The sequence below is a fragment of the Anas platyrhynchos genome, chromosome 8 (genome assembly GCF_047663525.1).
Source record: "Anas platyrhynchos isolate ZD024472 breed Pekin duck chromosome 8, IASCAAS_PekinDuck_T2T, whole genome shotgun sequence".
Taxonomy (NCBI): Eukaryota; Metazoa; Chordata; class Aves; order Anseriformes; family Anatidae; genus Anas; species Anas platyrhynchos.
In genome coordinates this window covers 30,782,034-30,799,244 of record NC_092594.1, presented here as the reverse complement: position 1 = coordinate 30,799,244, position 17,211 = coordinate 30,782,034, and the positions used below count along the sequence as shown (strand labels likewise).

Genomic DNA, 17,211 nt, shown 5'->3' with positions numbered 1-17,211 from the left:
CCAAAAAAGCTACCGGGGAAAGGAATAGGATCTTGACCTTCCCTAATTCTGCCGATCGGCAGTGATGGAGAGCAGAAGGTGCCAGGGGAGGAGGCAGGAGGCGAGGGGACGAGGGGTCCCGGCACCCCGCACCCGGCGGCTCGGAGCCGGTCTCAACACGGGCTTGGCTGAGTGAAAAGAGAAAAAGAAATTGTCCCCCGTCCTGGCGGGAATATTCCGGGCCGGGATAGTTTTTTTCTGCCTAGATAATCAGAGGAGAGCCCCCTGATTTTTCCGCCCAGCCGTGCCCGCTCCATACTCTGCGCACACGCGGAAAGCTGCGGCGGGATGAACACGCGCAGAGCACCGCGGTTTCGCTACAAGCCCTTCGCAGGACGCACAGAAAGGAGAGGGAACACGTTAAAAATACATAAATAAATTCCTCGGATGTACGAGCAAGGCCGGCGAGAAAAGGGGGTGGGAGCCGCATCCCCCCCAAGCCCTGCTCGAGAACAGCGAGAAGGGGAGAAGGGAAAAACCCAAACTGGCGGCAAAGGATCGGGCCCTGCGGCCGGTGCGGAGCCTCTGCCGGCCAGGCTTTGCTTGGGTTTTTCACGGGCAAATATCCACCGAAAGCAACAGCAAGAACCGGAGGGATTCGCCTGCATCCTACGGAGGGGAGGGAAGGGAAATGCCAGGTCGCCTTTTTGGCCAGGGACCCCCAAAGCAGCGACTGCAAGAGCTAATTATTTTCCTTTCAGTGCTCGGTTATTGCTGGTGTCCTCCACGCCTCCCCCAGTAAATAAATAAAGCCCTCCTTTAGGCAGCGAGGCGTGAAAAATGATCCTCGCTGAACGCTTAAAAATAATGTCCCGTGAAGATCGGAGCTGCGGAGCCAGCCAGCCCCGTAATTAGGAGCCATTATCCGGCCTGCCTCGCCGAGGCAATATTTTCCCTGCACAACTGAGCCGAGCCGGGCGAAGAGTTCCCGGCCCCCCAGGAGCCGTCCCGGGCCCTTTCCTGCCGCCCCCGGCTCCGGGGGGAGCGTTTTTGGGGGAATTCCCATCGATGCCCCCCTCCCCGGCTCGCCACTCAAGGCAGATATTTGCAGGCGGCGTCGTTTTGTCAGGAAGGGGGGCACGCAACGAGCTCGGGTGCTTTTAGGGGAATTTAGGGAGGGGTGAAAAATAAACTAAAATCAAAACACCGCCTAAAGTTAGAGCCGCTTGGGGATGTCCCCCACCACTACCAAACAACGGCGCCGGCGCTTGCAGATCTCCCGCGGGCCCGGCAGAGCCAAGCCGAGCCCGGGGGGGTCCTCCCGGGGGTCTCCTGGTTCGGGGGGAGATGCCCCTGGACCCCCCTCCTCCCAGCTCAGCGCCCACCCTGGCCGGCGATCGCATCTCCCAAACCCGCAAATGGCTCCGCAGCGGCGGCGCCCGGGGAAGGTGTCCCAGCCCCAAAACCACCGAGCCCCCTCCCCGTCCGTGTGGGGCAGGGGGATCTCCGGGGAAACAGCGGTTCCCTGCCGAGAGCCTCCCCCCCCCCGGCTCCTCCAAAAGACGAGACCACCGGCTTGGAGGACCCCTGCGAGCCCTGCTTGGGCGAGCCGCGGAGTTTTCGTGCCCACGGGCGCCGGCTGCGATTTCTTATCCCCTTCCTCGCACCCCCGGCTCATCTTCCTCCCGCACACGCTCAGCGAACGAATAGGCCCCAAAAAAATAAATAAAGGGGAAAAAAAAATCGCTACTTTATATTAAAATGTGCCACCCCCGCCTCCAGCCGCACAGCAACCACCCAGCCTCAGTGCACATCGCTTTCTTCCCTCGGCTCCCGTCTCCTCAAAGCAGGCTCGGTTATTAAAGGAGGCTGAACAAAGATAGCCGAGAGCAGCTATCAGCGCATTTTAACTTCATCAAAGACTTCGGGGGAGAGGGAGAGGAGGGGTCTGGCACCTTCTAGTAATGAGCTTGTCAGGAACACCCCTGCCAGAGCAATTGAACAATTTGCGCGCAGCAAAAGAAAAGGAGCCGGGAGGGAGGGAGGAAGGGGAAATGCTACAAAAGCCCCTTCAATTTCCAACCATGTGCTTGGCAATCTGGAAAATAGATTCATTGGCCTCCTCTTTTCTCCCATGTCGAGTCTTGTAGCCCCTTTTGTAGGAGCTGGACATGAAAGGGAGACAACCAAGTGCCGGACACGAAGATCGCTTTTCAAAAGCAAATGTGTGTGAAGCGGAGATGTGAGACCGCTCGCTGCGGGGAGGCGGCACGCTCGGGAACAACATCAACAAACTGCGCGGAGCTTCGGGGTGGCACAGACAGGGGAAGGGGGAGAAAAAAGGAGGGGGGGAGAGAGAAAAGCAACGCCGCCCCCCCCCCCCTCCCACAACCGGCGCACACCGCCCGGCTCCTGCCTGCGCCCGGCGGGCCCCGCACCGAGCCCCGCAGCGGCTCCGTGCCCCGCTCCCCGCCTCGGACGGCTCCGCTTTGCTCTGCCTCCTTCTCCTCCAGCTCTCTCGCTCGCTGCTGGGGCTGAAAGGCCTCGGATTCGTTAGCTCGGGGTCCCTGCCAACAGCCAAACCGAACGGCGTTTGGTCCCTGTAAATAAATAAAAAAAAAAAAAAGGGGGGGGGGGAGCGCTTAAAGATGTTTATTTACTTTGTAAGTCGTTGCAAAATTTAGGCGGAGATCAAGTTGCATTCGGTCATTCAAATGCTGCAGGCCCGAGGGGGACGTGTGTACATGGAGGGGGGGGGGGGAATCCTCCAACTTCTTTTCTCCTGGGTCAACTTTTCCAAAGAAAATAAAGGGACGCGGAGCGGGGAGAGAAGGGGTTAGGAACCTTCCTCCCGGCCCCCACCGCCTCCCCCGGCAAAGGCATGGAAAGGAGCAGGGCTTCAGCGAGCAGCGGTGCGATGGGGGGGGAAACCAAAAAGCGACCAAAGAAATAAAACCAAATCCAAAATCTGGGGGGGGGGAGCCCTTCCTCGCCGCCCGCGGAGAGGGACCTAAAGCGGGACCCCCCCTTCGGCAGCCGGAGCAGCGAAACTCGCTGAATTTCGCCAAAACCTGGGAGCCCCTCGCTTCCCCGAGGCCCGAGCGGGGCTCTCGGCTCTCAGCGTGACAAAGGACATCGCAAAGAACCATTGGGATTTTTTTTTTTCATTTTTTCATTTTTTTTTTTTTTAACCAGGTCACAAACATTTATTAATTTACACCACCGGCGGACAAAATTCTGTTGCCTTTTCCACATCAAATTATTCACAGATTCTCTCAATAAAATAAGATATGACGGATGCACAACCAGTGAAGGGTAAACTGGACTCCGCTCATTAGCTCCCGAATAATCTATATACAAATAATTACCGATACACCAAAAACCCACGCGTGGAGGAGGTGGGAAAAGGGGGATAAGAAAAAAAAAAAAAAAAAAAAAAAAAAAAACAGTACGGGAATTCTCCTAACTTCCTGACGGATCAGATTTTCATTTAAACGTGCATTTGAATGTCTCATTGAAAAATAATTAAAAAAAAAAACGCAGTCCTGAGTTTCACCGACTTTTCTTTTCCTTAAAAATAAAGAAACCCTAAACAGTGCCTTTTAAAACCAAAGCTTCAAAGAAACTGCAAAATAAGATGGAGCCGTTCAAACGTTTTCCTTGAGAGAAGGGGCAGGAGGGACACCCCTGGCAAAGCCGCCAGGGAGAGGGGCTGAGGGCACCGAAAGCGGGCACGTCCCAAAGTCCCCCCGCGGGCTGCATCTGGGGACCTGGCAGAAAAGCCCCGCAGCTCTCAAAGAAAATATTTCGGACCCTAAAACCTTTCTTTTCTCACCCCCAGACCCCTTCTTCCCTCCCTCCCCCTGCAAGACGTTGCTCGCTCAGGTCCCAGCTTATGTTACGGCCACTTTCTGAATACGCTTTGGCGCTTGCGGGATGAAATATTGTTATTTTCCCCCTCCCGATTTTTCTTTTTCATTTTTCTTTCTCTTTTTTTTTTCTCCGAGGAAAGAGACACAAACAGATTTGGATGCCACAGAGCCTGGAAATAAAGTTAAAAAAAAAAAAAAAAAAAAGAGGAAATATTTCCTACCTTAAAACACAACAGGAGGAGGTTGGGGGGAAGGGGGAGAGCGGGGCAGAGGGAAGGGGAGCAGATTGGCGAGGAGAGCTGGGAAGGGGCCGTTTGGTTTGCGCCTCTCCCCCCCCCCCCCCCCCCACCTCCTCCCCTTCCCCTTTTCTCCTGGCCGGAGCCCGCTTTAAAAATGACAGCTGCTAAGGTTTGTGATTTTACTGGAAAAGTTCTGCGCGGGCTGCAGGAGCGGCTCGTGTGCCAGGCCGACCTGGGGCTGCGCCGGGGCCAAGGCGGGGCTGAGCATGGCCAGGACCGGCGCCGGGGGGCCCGCCTGGCCGGCGGGGTAGGGCGCGGCGGGCGCGGCGCTGGGGTTGGTGCTGGGCGGCGGGGGCACGGCCCCCCCGATGATGTTGTCTATGGAAAAAGAGGGCCGGGAGGGGTTACCGCCACCACCGCCGCCGCCACCGCCGCCGCCGCCACCCGTGCCACCGCCACCGGTGGGCGAGGGGTCCGGCTTGAGGGTCTGCAGCAGGGCGGCGGGCAGGGCGCTGGGGCTGAGCTGGGGGTGGTAGAAGGATTTCCTGCAGTTCAGCTCGCCGCCCAGGAACGAGGGCAGCCCCGAGGCGGCGGAGAAGACGGAGGCGGCGGGAGGCGGCGGAGCCGGTAACGGGCAGTGCGGAGCCGGGAAGGGGAAAGCGCCCGGGGCGCCGCCGCCGGCGGGGTGGTGGTGATGGGGCGGGGGGTAGCCCTGCAGCTGCAGGCCGTAGTTGTAGCCGTAGTGTCCGTAGGCGAAACCGGGCAGGAAAGCGGCGGGGTCGGCGGCCCCGGCCCGCAGCAGCAGCTCGGGGTGCGGCGGGTGCAGCTGCTGCTGCCGCTTGAAGCGCTTCCTCCGGCGCAGGAAGCTGCCGTTGTCGAACATGTCGGCGGACTCGGGGTCCAGCGTCCAGTAGTTGCCCTTGCCGGGGTTGCCGGGCTCCCGGGGGATCTTGACGAAGCAGTCGTTGAGCGAGAGGTTGTGGCGGATGCTGTTCTGCCAGGCGGGGAACTTCTCCCGGTAGTAGGGGAAGCGGCCGCTGATGAACTCGCAGATCTCGCTCAGCGTCAGCCGCTTCTTGGGGCTCTGCAGGATGGCCATGGTGATGAGGGCGATGTACGAGTAGGGCGGCTTCACCAGCGGGTTCTTCCCCCCGCCGCCGCCTCCTCCGCTGCCTCCCCCGCCGCCTCCCCCTCCGCCGCCGCCGCCGGCCGTCGCCTTGTCCCCGGGCGCGGTGCCGCGGGCGCACGCCGGCTCCGAGCCGCCGGCGGGGGACAGGCGCTCCGGGGACCCCCCCATGCGCCCCTTGGCGGCCCCGCTCCGCGGCAGGGCGAGCCCCAGCGGATCGCCCTCGTCCTCCTCGTCGTCCTCCTCGTCGTCGTCGTCGTCCTCCTCCTCCTCGTCCTCCTCGTCCTCGCTGTACTTGCCCCCGTCCTGGGGCGGGCCCACCACGTCGATATCCGCGTCCTCCACCTCGGAGAGCGGCTCTTCCTCCGGGGAGCGCTCGGACATGATCCCGCAGCCGCCGCCGCCTCCTCCGCTGCTGCTGCCCAAAGTCATTGTTGGGAGGCCGGGGAGGGAGGCCGGGCTCCCCCCCCCACCTAGCGGCGGTTCCCGGGATGGGCCCGGGGCCGTGCCGGAGGGGCTGCGGCCGCCGCCGGGACACCGAGCCCCGCTTCGCCGCCGCTCCGAGCCCCGCTTGGCCGCGCCGCCGCTGCTGGCGGGGCCCCGGCACGGCTGCGGGGTGGTGGCTGCCGAGGGAGGGGCGGCCGAAAAGGGGGAGGGGGGGGGGGAGAGACGCGGGGCAGGGGGAGGAGGAGGAGGGACGGGCCGGGACGCCCGGGGGCCGGGCAGGGAGCTGGAGAGCGGCGGTAATAAATAATAGCGATAATGATGATAAAAGGAGAGAGGGAGAGACGGGGGAAAGGGGGGGGAAAAAATAATCTGTGTGTGTAAAGTGGGGGGGGGGCGGCGGGTCTTTGGGAGGGCTGGGGGGGGCAGGGAGGGAGGGGAGGGGGGCGGGGGAAGAGGGAGGGGGGAGGGCAGAAGTTGGGAAGGCGGCTCCCCCCCTCCCCACCCCTCCCGAGCCGGGACCCGGTGGAAACGCTCCCACTCTGCGCCTCCTGCGAGCGCTCCCCAGGCCTTTATAGGGCCGCCCCGGCATCACGTGGAGCCCGCAGCCCCGGGGGGGGCCGCGAGGGGCTCCCGGCCCTGCCCGGACCCCCCCCCGGTGGGGATGCTTTCGAGGAAAGGCGCTGCCCGCCCCCCCCGGGACCCCGGTCACGGCTGGCCGGGATAGGGGCTGTGGGACGTAGAGCCCCCCCCGCCCCACACCTCCAGCCGTGCCGGAGGCTCGCAGGGTCCTTTAGGGCCGCCTCCCTCCCTCGCCCCCTCGACGGCTGCCCGCTCCCGGGGCTGGGGGCTGTGCCGCTGGGACCCTCTGGGGGGGACCACGAATGAATCTGGGGGTCCCCGCTCCCCTTCTCCTCGGTCTGACGTCAGAGACACGTCAGAGACACGTCACCGAGCACCCAGCACGCCGCCTCCCCCGGGGGGGTCGGGGGGAGATGCCGGGACCCGGCAGGTGCGAGGAGCAGCCCCCGGCGACCTCTCGCCCCGGGCGGTAGCCACGGGTGCCCGCAGGGTGCTGGGACGGTGCCCGAGCTCCGCAGCCCCTCCCGACGGGGGCTCCCCGGCCCGGTGCCGCTGTTCCCCCCAGGCACCCCGGGGGAGGGCAAACCCCCCCTTCCCATCCTTCTCCTCTTCCCCGGCCTCCCAAAGCCTCTCCGCTGCCTCCCTGCCTCCGCTCGCCCGAGCTGCAGCATCCCCATGAGGGCAAGGCCCCTGCGGCCACCCCTGGGGGTCACGGCCACTGTCACCCACCGGAGGGGACTTGGGGGGGGGGCGTGCCAGCCTCCTGTCCCCGTCTCGCACGGGGTGTTGCTCGAAGAGGCTCTGCGAGCACGGAGCCTCGCTGCTTTTTCGGGGGTCTCCGTCCCCCGGATTGGGGGGATGCGCGGGGAATTGAGAGAGGGGACAGGGCTGCCAAAAAGGGGATGCCAAAAAGTCCTTCGGGTACCACCTCGGAGGGGAGGAGGCCGGGTGGGTGCTCCGTTTTCTGCTCCTTCTTTCTGCCAGCAGCAACAGGCAGCTCCGTTCAGCCCTTGCAGCCGGGGGGCTGGTGGTTGAGGAGGGGGGGTCTGTGCCGCTCCGCCTCCCCCCCCCACCCCAAGGCCGCGCTCAGCACTGTGAGAATCTGCGGTGATGGATTGCCAGGCGCTGCTGTTAACAGGTGCGAGCATTTGGTGATAAAATCTCCAGCACTAATACCGGGGAGCCGGGCCAAACAGCTGCGCGGCCCCGCTTCCAAATGCCGGTCACAATTACTCAAAGCCTAACGACTCGGTGCGCCGGGGAACCCCCGCGAGCGGGCACCCGCACCCCTCCCGCACCCCTCCCGCACCCCTCCCGCAATCCTCCCGCTCCGGAGCCGCGGCCCCGGCCGCATCCTCCTCCCTCGCTGCGATCGGGGCAGGATTTCCCTGAACGGCCGGAGAAATCGGTGAAGAAGCGGGCGAAGCGGGCTGGGGGAGCTGCTTCCCCGAGTCCTTTCACTTTTATACCCTTCTCCAGCCGACAACCTGCACACGCATCCCCCTCTCCTCTCCACGCGTGTGTGCAAGCGGCTCTGTTCATCCTCTCTCAGCCAGCCCGGAGAAACGCTCCGGCTCCTCTCCATCTCTCCCACCGCCGCTGCTCAAGCTCCCCGTTAGCCAGCCCGGCGGCGAGGCGATGGGAAGAACAAATGGAAGAGGGGAGGGAAAAAAAAAAAAGCCGAGCCCGTTTCCATTTTTATTAAGTAAAATAATAGTTATGACTCCCCTACATAAACGAAAGTGTCATAAAAAATTCCGAAGCAGCTGCCAGAGATTTCGACCACACACACAAGCGGGCGATTGAATTTCCACTCGGTGCGTTTCGGGGCAGAAAGGAACCGCCGGGAGCTGCGCCTTGTGCCTCTGCGAGGGGAGGGCAGGGGACAGCGAAGGGACCAGAGGCTGGGGACAGCAAAAGGACCGGCGGCAGGGGACAGCGGGCACCGGGGACAGCGGCACCGCCACCCCCCGCGACCCCCGTGCCCCTCAGGGTGGCTGCCACCAAAGCGCCCTGCCCCGAGGCTGGCCCCGCCAGGAAAGCGGGGCTCGAAGCGAAACCAACGGGGGGGCTGTTCCGGGGCCCCCCCGCACCCTGCCCGGTCCCCATCCCCTCCCAGGAGGGCAGCTCCGGGGGCAGCCCCCGGGAAATGGGGGCTCGGGGGGAGCCGTGCGCCCCTGAGCGCCTCCGCGTCCACTCCGAAACTCCTCATGGGGCCGGGGGGGGTGCATTAAAGGGAGTTTTTTGGGGGATGCTACCGGTGCCTTGCACCGCTCCCCCCGGCCCGCCCCCCTCCGGCAAGGCGCATCCCGAGCCGCAGCCGCTCGGGGAGCAGCACGTCCCCAGCAGCCGCTCCTGAGCCTATTTCGGAGTGTTTTTAGGGGAAATGTGAGCCCCAGCTGAGGTGGGGGGGCCCAAAGCGAAGTGACAGCGGCAGAGCCCCCGTGCCCCCATCTGTCCCCATCTGCCAGCGGCTTCTGCTCGCCGAGCGGCCGCTAGCTGCGGCTTCGTCCCGCAAGATCGGCTGCAGAAACGAATCAAAACGAGAAAAAGTACCTAAAACCCAACCGCCCTGAAACGATTCGGGAAAGGGAAACCCTGGAGTGAACCACACCAGGCGGCCGGGTCCCATACGCACAGGCTGCCGGCCGTGCCGCCGGCCCTACAGACGGCCGCGGGTACCGGGGTCAGCGCTAATCCCGGGTCCACACACGGGGTGCGAAACGATGTGGGCTCCCGGAACAGCCCCACAACCGATCGACCCGAAAAGATCGGCTTTGCCATCTCCCCCCTGCTCCCAGCCGCGCAGGGGCAGGAGGGGAGCGTTTGTTCTTAAGGGGAATTTTTAATTTTTTTCTGCGCTCCTGTCTGGGATATTTCGTTACGGGCAGCCTCCCTTCCACCTCCCAGCCGCTTTAACCCGGCTCTGCGATACATTTCACGGGGAGCTGCGCCATCAAAAGTGACTGGCGGGGCTCAGGGTCTCCAAAAAGTCTCAATAGCGAAAAAAAATAAAATAAAAAGACGGGGGGCATCAGCCGAACAGCATTTTAATTTTAACCTTTAAGGGGACTTTCAAATCCCACCTGTCTGTCGGAGGTATTCCTATGCCCTCCACCTCCCTCGGGCAGGGGGCTCCGGGCCGGCCGCAGCCTCCCCAGGGGCTCCCCGTGTCCTCCCCGGGGGCTCCACGCCGCCCCCGAGCCCGGAGCCCCCCACATGCTGCAAAACGCCCCCCGACGAGGCACTGATTTTTTTTTTCCACGGGGAAAATCTCTGTCCCTGCCTGCCCAGCTGCTTTTTGCCCGAGGCTGGAGGGGAGGGAAGCAAGAAAGATGCCGCAGCAGCCCCCGGAGTTGGGGTTTATGGGGAGCAGAGCCCCCGGCCCCGCACCCTGCCCCCAGCTCCTCGCAGAGGACCGGCTGGGTTTGCGAGGCAGAGCCGTTGTTGTTTCCTCTGCCGGGCAGCATCTAAAGTCGTTTATTCTGATGAGAACCGCATCCACAAGTCCCCCAAGGCTCAGTGATGGATTTTCTGTATTACCTCGTTATCAAGCTCGGCTGACCTCTAACTTCTCTGAAAACACGAACAAGACAGACCTGCTGCTGCCTGGGCTGCCCCAGGGGGCTCTTTTTCCACTTATGTGATTTCCTTTGATATTATTTCTCTTCTTTCCATATCCAAGGCTCAGACCTTCAGTGCTCCCTGCAGTTCAGTCCCGTTTTTTGTTTTTTTTTTTTTTTTTCCAGCCCCTTATTGCCAGCTCCCAGTTTGCGGAGCTCACTCGGCTCGCCAGGAGCTCCTGGCACAGGCAGGTGGCTGGGAACGGTGGTGCCGGGTAGTGCAGGATGCACGAAATTCCCAGTTTGGAGACCACCGATGTCAAGTACCTTTAGCTGTCCCTGCAGCGTTCAAATGTTGGATATCTCTGCTTGGTTGACTTGCATTTTCAAACCCAGATGTCCCAAAATCCACACCAAAAAAGGCCAGGATTTCAGGTGAAGGTTTCCCCAGGTGTCCCCATGCTCAAGGCTGAACCTCCTCATCACACACACACACATTTAGGTACTGGGATCTAAGTTTAGGACCTCAGCTTTGGACGTGCAGTTCAACAGCTCTGCCTGCTGCTCCGTATTCATTACCGATCCCATCCCACATGGACCTGAAGCCCACCAGGCAAGCTCACATGCAGCTTAACACTCAACTGATTAACTCTGGCTTGGCGTAAGCTTTTTTTCATGCCGTTCTTCAGCAATCTGACATGAAAAGAGACACACACACACTTCCATGACTCAGAGGAAGGCAGTGATTTCAAGCCATAAAGCACCAGGTGCACTTTTGAGACTCACCAAATCCAGCTCTCCTGGTTGCCATAAAAAACACATTAGCCAAAGGCTGATGCATGTGGAAGGCAATTACGCTCTGGCACATGGCAACATGTACAGAACAGCCTGGTAACACTGCCTACCACACGAGGAAAAATATCCCTGTGAAAACAAGCCTGCTAAATCACTTCATTCTTCCCTGAATCCCCTGAAAATAAAAGGGAGGATTTGGGGGAGGAGGGGGACCCCTGAGGGAGGGAGTTTCCCAAATGTAGGTGCACCGTGCAAGACCTGATGTAAACGAATGGGTTCCTGCAGATGCAAGAAGCTGTGAGGAGGTCTCCTAGTCCAGGTTTCCACACCAGCACCTGACCATGCTCAGGTAGCTCCTGCTGCTGAGTGCTCTGCAGTCAGCAGCCCCAGTGCCTGCCTCACCCACCGGGTCCACAGAAGCCCACCTCTGCCATGAACGCCAGCTGAGGACCCTCAACATGGGGACAGGAGCAAGCAGAGAGAAGGTCTTCAAAGGAAGAAATTTCAGAGAAGGTGGAAGATTACTGAAACGTGGCTTGATTGGGAGAAAAAAAATGCTTGACTCTTTTTTTTTTTTTTATTCCTGCATGGAGTAAATGGCTGAGGATGGCATTCTTTGTGGCTGGAAGTATCCAGCAGTCTCCAGGTGGGGATGGTGTTGAGGTGACTCTTGTAAAAGATTAGTCCTGCACACACGTGCTGATATCTACAGATGTGCCTGCAAAGAGGCTTGTAGATATATTTTGCCTCTTGGCTTCAAATAAAACTGTGCTTCAGTCAGCTGGTGATTGTGATGTTCCCCCTGCACAGGAATAATGCCCAGGGTCCCTTTCCTCTACTCCCACCTCGGGAAGGAGCTGGATAAACAGCTGGAAAAAGTCTGTGACCTGAAGGCTGGTGAGGGAGGGGAAGTATCTCACTATCTCACCCAGTGCTGTGCAGAGAAGCAGAGGCAGAGCCAAACACCCTAACCCCTGGCCCCTCACCCAGCAGAGGACACCAGGTAGAAAAGAGGCTGTGAGGATGGTGAACATTTCATCTGGGTCAAATACCATTAAGCAAAAATACCAAGCTGGGAAGCACAAAAACAGCATCAGCTGAAGGTCTGCAGTGGGATGAATCTCCAGCACTTCCACACCTTCAGCTCTGGGAACCGAAGCTAAACCTTGCTTTGATGTGGGACTTTATGGCTGCGCCCGTGTGGCTGCAGGGGGCAGTTCTGCAGTCCTATAAAATAGGTGCACAGTAGGTAAAAGGGACGCGCCAGATAAAAGGGACGCACGCAAGAAACCCATCCCTGGCACTCTAGAGGGGCGTGAGCTTCTCCTGCACTTTTCTTGAAGCCACCAGAAGCACTCGCTGCCCTGAGCTGCACGGAGGATGCGAGAGGGGAAGCCTGTCAACGCGCAGATTAAAATTAATGCTCGTCCTGGCTGAGACGAGGGAGCTGCACCGCTCGGGTGGAAGATGCAGCACCAGGGAGTGCAGGAGGAAGGGCAGGGCTGGCGTTTCACCTCTGGGTTTGCATTTCTTGGATAGACCCGACCTGTGCGGGGTGGGTGCGCGGCGTTACCCAGCCAGCCGCATCCCACCGACGCTTAATTTGAAATTCCTTTGTTAAAAATTATTTTTATTACCATTTTCCAGACCTCGATGCCGAGTTCTGGCAGCAATACGGGGCCGGGAGGTGTCGGGGCACACCGTCTGCTCCCTGCTGCTGGGACGCGGGCAGGCTGAGCGCTGCGCCCGTGCTTCTGGCTCCCCAGCAGGCTGCCGGGGCTCCCTTCCCTCCCAGCGCAGAGATAAGCGTGCCACCTAGAGGAAATCCCCTTCACTGCCAGCACCGGCAGCTGAAAATTATCCAATAAAGAATAATTAACCTCTGGCTTGGGAGAAAATCCTCCTCCCGTGCCCTGCAGCAGCTCCGGGCTGCTGCGCAGGCACGTCGCGGAGGGATGGCGATGCACCGAGGTGCCCCAGTGAGCGCTGTGGGGCCAGTCCGTGGCTTCCCATATCCCATGCTCTGCCATCCCTGCCTCTGAGAAACAGGCTGCACGTACCACGGGGCGAGGGGACTGTATATATCATATAATGCCCTCCAGTGGCAGCTAGCAGCAGTCCCAAGCCCACAGGTGTGAAGGTGAAGGGGGACGGTGGCGGTGTCACCTCCTGGCCCAGCAGCTCCCACCCCGTGGGGCCCGGGCAGTGCTGGGGATGGAGCTGTGGCCCCACAGAGGGCAGATCCACGTCTGCACATTGTTCCTGAGAAAAATCTCCTTTGTGCTTGACTCGCCACGGGCACCCTCACCAACCCACCAGGCACCCGCGGGGCCAGAAGATGCAATGTGGGAGCAGGTGGGGCAGCAGGTGCCACAAACCTGGTGTCCTCTAGGATTTTTCCCTGCACCTCTCCTGCCCGCACTGCTCCTCACCACCTCGTGGCTGCTGTCCCAATGCTGGTGTCCCTGCGGCTGGGCACGGTGCTCGTACAGAGCAAAGGGCTTCACGGCACCACGCGGGAAGCTCGCGCGCTTTGCAGGCCTTTTATTTCCTGCCATGGCCGAGAGGAGCCTAGTTGTAATAAAAATCTGGGCTCCGATCCTACAAACACTTATGCCTAAGCTTAACTCTAAGCACGTGAGCCGTCAAAGGGGACTATTCATGTGCTTAAAATTTAAGCATGTGCTTAAGCGTCTGCAGGCCTGGAGTCTGTCAGTGCGGGGATTTGTGTGCTAAGCCCATATTCTGGGTCATTATCCTTTTCATGTCTTCTCTGGCATTTCAGAAGATGCTTCAAAGGGGAATTTTCAAGTTCTTCAATAAACTTTGCCTTCCCAAGCAGCCTGGATTCTTGCCTATTCTATGGGGCGATTCTCCTCCGCTGCACCCCCTCCCCCTGTCAGCGATAATCCTGTGCTATTTCATGCTTGGCCAGACAATTAAGCCCTCTTGCTGCTTGGCTCTGTCTTTGTTATGTATAATTGTTCCAAATAATTAGCCACTATTGCACGCTACTCTGAAACTACTTTGTATTGCAATTATACTTAGAGGGCGAGCATCAGCTGAGGGAGAACCCAAGCAGCAGACAGCCTGCAAAGAAAGGGCCGGGGGGAGACGGATGCGCGCCTAAAGCAGCACCGCAGGGCGGCCGAGGGTTGGGAATAGATAAATGGTGCTTGGGGATGGTCTGCAGATGGTGGGGTCTGTCCAGAGAGCTGAGGGTGGGCTGTGGGACCTCGTCCTGGGCGTCACCTGGCTGCCACCTCGTGGTGCTGGCTCTGGAGCAGCAGGTAACACTGCGGTGAGCGCGTTGGCCATCTCTGTGTGATGGGAATGCAAAGCTGCTCTGGGATGTTTAGGGGCTGGCAGCAAAATGGTCCCTACTTGTGTCTGTGGGTACTTTTGGGGGGTGAAACGTGTGGTTCCCAAGGGTCCGGCAGCTTTCTGTTTGCTCACCAGCAAGCTCGTCGCACAGTGGACAAGCACCAGGCGGGATGCTCAGAAGAGTTACACCTCCACGTGAAGCACCTTTTTTTAGATGAAAATGCTGTGGTGCAGCACGGGCACCTTATTATTACTCAGTCTCTGGTATTTCAAGCAGGGAACATCTGAGAAGGATATAACCAGGCACCTGGGTTGGTGTGAGCTGTGCTGGTCAGTTAATTCCTCTGCTGAAACCTGGGGCCTGCCCTGAGCAAGGGCACTTCAGCAGTCCCAGTGCACAGACTGTGTCCCGCAGCAAATACTTCGAAAAAGGGTAAAGGAGAGTGTATCCTGAGAGATCCTTTCCCAGATTTGATAAATGGTGCTTTGGGAGTTTCCCAACCTGACGTGTTTAGTGGTGACCCTCCCTGAGCAAACCCCATCTCCTCCTGGTCTCGGCCGTGCCCCAAACCCCAACGGGCCACACACGGAGCCCCCCCGTGTCCCCTTGCCCATTGTGGGGACGACGAGGACGATCCGGGTGCCCCCTGAGCCCCCCCGGTCGCCGGCCGGGAGCGGCTTCCCAGGGCTTTCCACTGGAGGTCAGTGTTGGCCCGAGCACGGCGGCTGCCACCCCGGCCACCTCGCCCCTGCCACCGCGGGGGACAGACCCCCTGTCCCCACAGCCGGCGCTGTGTCCCCTGTTCTACTTCGTTAGGAATTCACCATCGGCCGGCGGAGCACATTTCTGCTGGTCCCACTGCACTCATCACTCCATCACCGGGTGGCCCTAATGGCTGAGTCCTGACCTTTTGGTTCCTTTGGGTCCCTTTGGGTCCCTTTGGGTTCCTTTGGGTCCCTTTGGGACCAAAACTTCTGTCCGTCTCCAAGTGGTGCATGTGCACAGGACAAAGCATCACCTGGAATAAAACTTCCTTCTGATCTACAATTTCCAGCACCGGGACTGCCAGCGGACACCTGGCAGCATCCAGCCAGAACCCAACCCTACCGGAGGGACCGACCAATCCTCCAGGAAACGTGCTTCTAAAATTTCAGCTCATGTGTTTGTTTGCACCCAAGTGGAAAAACGCTATTTGTAGCTTGGGAATAGCACCTGAAAAGAGCACTCGGCGTTGCTTGTTTTAACCTGTGGGGAAGCAGCAGGAATTTGGGGCACGCATGAGACGAGCAGAACGCCGCCGTACGCAGGCACCCGCGGCAGCCTGGCCAGATCTCCCCGGGCAGCTGCTGTTTCTGAGAGAAAAAATGCTTTAGCTGTCAATGGGAGCAAAGCTTGGGTACAAGGCTCCCAACATCCAGGCTGAGCGACCTGAATCCTGCCCAATTTACCACGGCATCCTCCGAGAAGCCATCTGCCCGGATCTCCAGACAAACCTCTCTGGCACATCTGATCCCAAAGGACCACGCTCATTCCACCATGGAGAAGAGCAAACAAAGTTTAGCCTCTGGCTTTCTGGAGTAAGATGAGGACGGCTCTGACTGCCACTACTTAATATCACCTGAACTCTCCGGCTGCTGCTAAATAAAGAGGGGAGGATTTCAAAGGAGACTTGGTTTCACAGCCAAAATCTGGGTGATAATTGCTCCCGTTTCATTCAAAATCCCTCTTATTCACTGAGTAGGGACACTGAAAAGACACTAAAACAGACAAAGGGCGCAGGTATAAACTTTACAAAGCTTAAAACTACTCTGTCCCAGCAAGGCTTATGCTTTACATGACACTTTAATCCTACTCATTTGCTAGATTCACCCTAACTGTAAACAAAGCTTTGAAACGAAAGCTTAAGAGCCTAGTTGGGATACATTAAGTTAACCAAGAAGACACTCTTAAGGCATTAGTTTAATGACAATCCCAATACGAGTGCCAGAGGTTTGTGCATGTGGGGATTAATATCTGTAGGGAGAAGAAAAGGGGTTTGTTCCCCGTGCTTTCAGCCTCTTTGGCAACACAGGGCCCACTGCCTGCTGCCTGCAGGCGATCCGACAGCATTGAAAACCTTTTCTGACACCCACTGCTCACCCTGCAAGGCTCTGGGGGGACTGGGTTGGAGCAGGGGGCCAGATATCCTAGCACCAAGCCCGGGGAGCTTCAGCATCACCTGCCCACCCCCGCCACCCAGCACCCATTCCCTTTTGCACCAGTGCCGGGCTGTGCCCCGCTGTGCGCCGCGTACAGGACAGCACTTTGCAGGCTTTCTGGAGGTAAAAAATCTCTACCCATAGACAGCTTTTATAGAAAGCAGAAATATTTTCAGGGGAAAAGTTTTCTCACCCAGCCCTTTCCGAGCAGGGCTATCAGTAAGCGAGAAGCACAGAAGCTGCTGCTGGGAGCAGCGGGGGAGCTGAAAGGAGAAACCAGACAAAGCAGGAGCAGACCAGAGCCAGGAGGTTTTTACAGACAGGTGAATCCCCATTTTTAAGGAGACCGAGAAAAGAAAAGCCCCGACAGTGCCCTGCACACAGCTTTTGGTCACAGACAGCAGTCGGGGGATGAGATGCTCGGGTCTGCACCGCCACCCCAGTGACACCCAGCTCCTCCTTAAGGGCTGTGGGAACCGCTCTGCTTCAGAGCACTCCCTGCAGTGATGGGGGAAATCAGTTGCTTTTACCTGGAGGGTGTTTAGACAAGAAAAGCTGAATCCAGCAACCAGTGGTGGGGAGTCCTGCCTCCTAGCCTGGCTGAGCACTCTGGCTGGACGGTCCTATAAATAAAGAGCACCAGGCTGGGCAGTGAACAGACTGGGATTTTAATCGATTTTGTGCCTAGGAAGGAAAGCTACAATCTCCTAACCTGATGTGCTAAACCAGAGGTTTACCTGCAAGGGATTTCGGGGAGGGAAGACACGCTCCCTGCTACACAGATGGAAACCATCGGGTCCAGCAAGAACAGCGTGGGCAAACCTCTCAGCTCCCTCGTGATGACTGCAACCATCGCACAGCTCGGCAGTGGTTAGTTCCCATTCATTTTTTTATAAATCATAGTAAAATAGCTTTAAAAAGCATCACTAAAAATGTAGGACGAGGTGGTGTCAGACAGCAGCACAAGTCTGCCTTCCCCCGGTCACAGGAGCAATGGGTTTCCTCCAGGGAAGGCCTGGCTGGGGCCAGAGGAACAGCAGCACTGGACATGTTGGAAGAAAAAGCTTTATTTTAAAAAAGTCCTTTCT

The 17,211-nt window shown here is 58.9% G+C and overlaps 1 protein-coding gene across 1 annotated transcript; it reads right to left on the bottom strand.

Moving 5' to 3' along the window:
• Positions 1-2,616: 2,616 nt before the first annotated feature.
• Positions 2,617-5,885, bottom strand: FOXD2 (forkhead box D2). The gene is given in 3 exon segments (XM_027463066.3): positions 2,617-4,760; positions 4,762-4,799; positions 4,802-5,885. Coding segments are annotated over 3 exon segments (1,407 nt in total). The 5' UTR covers positions 5,649-5,885; the 3' UTR covers positions 2,617-4,238.
• Positions 5,886-17,211: the final 11,326 nt, after the last annotated feature.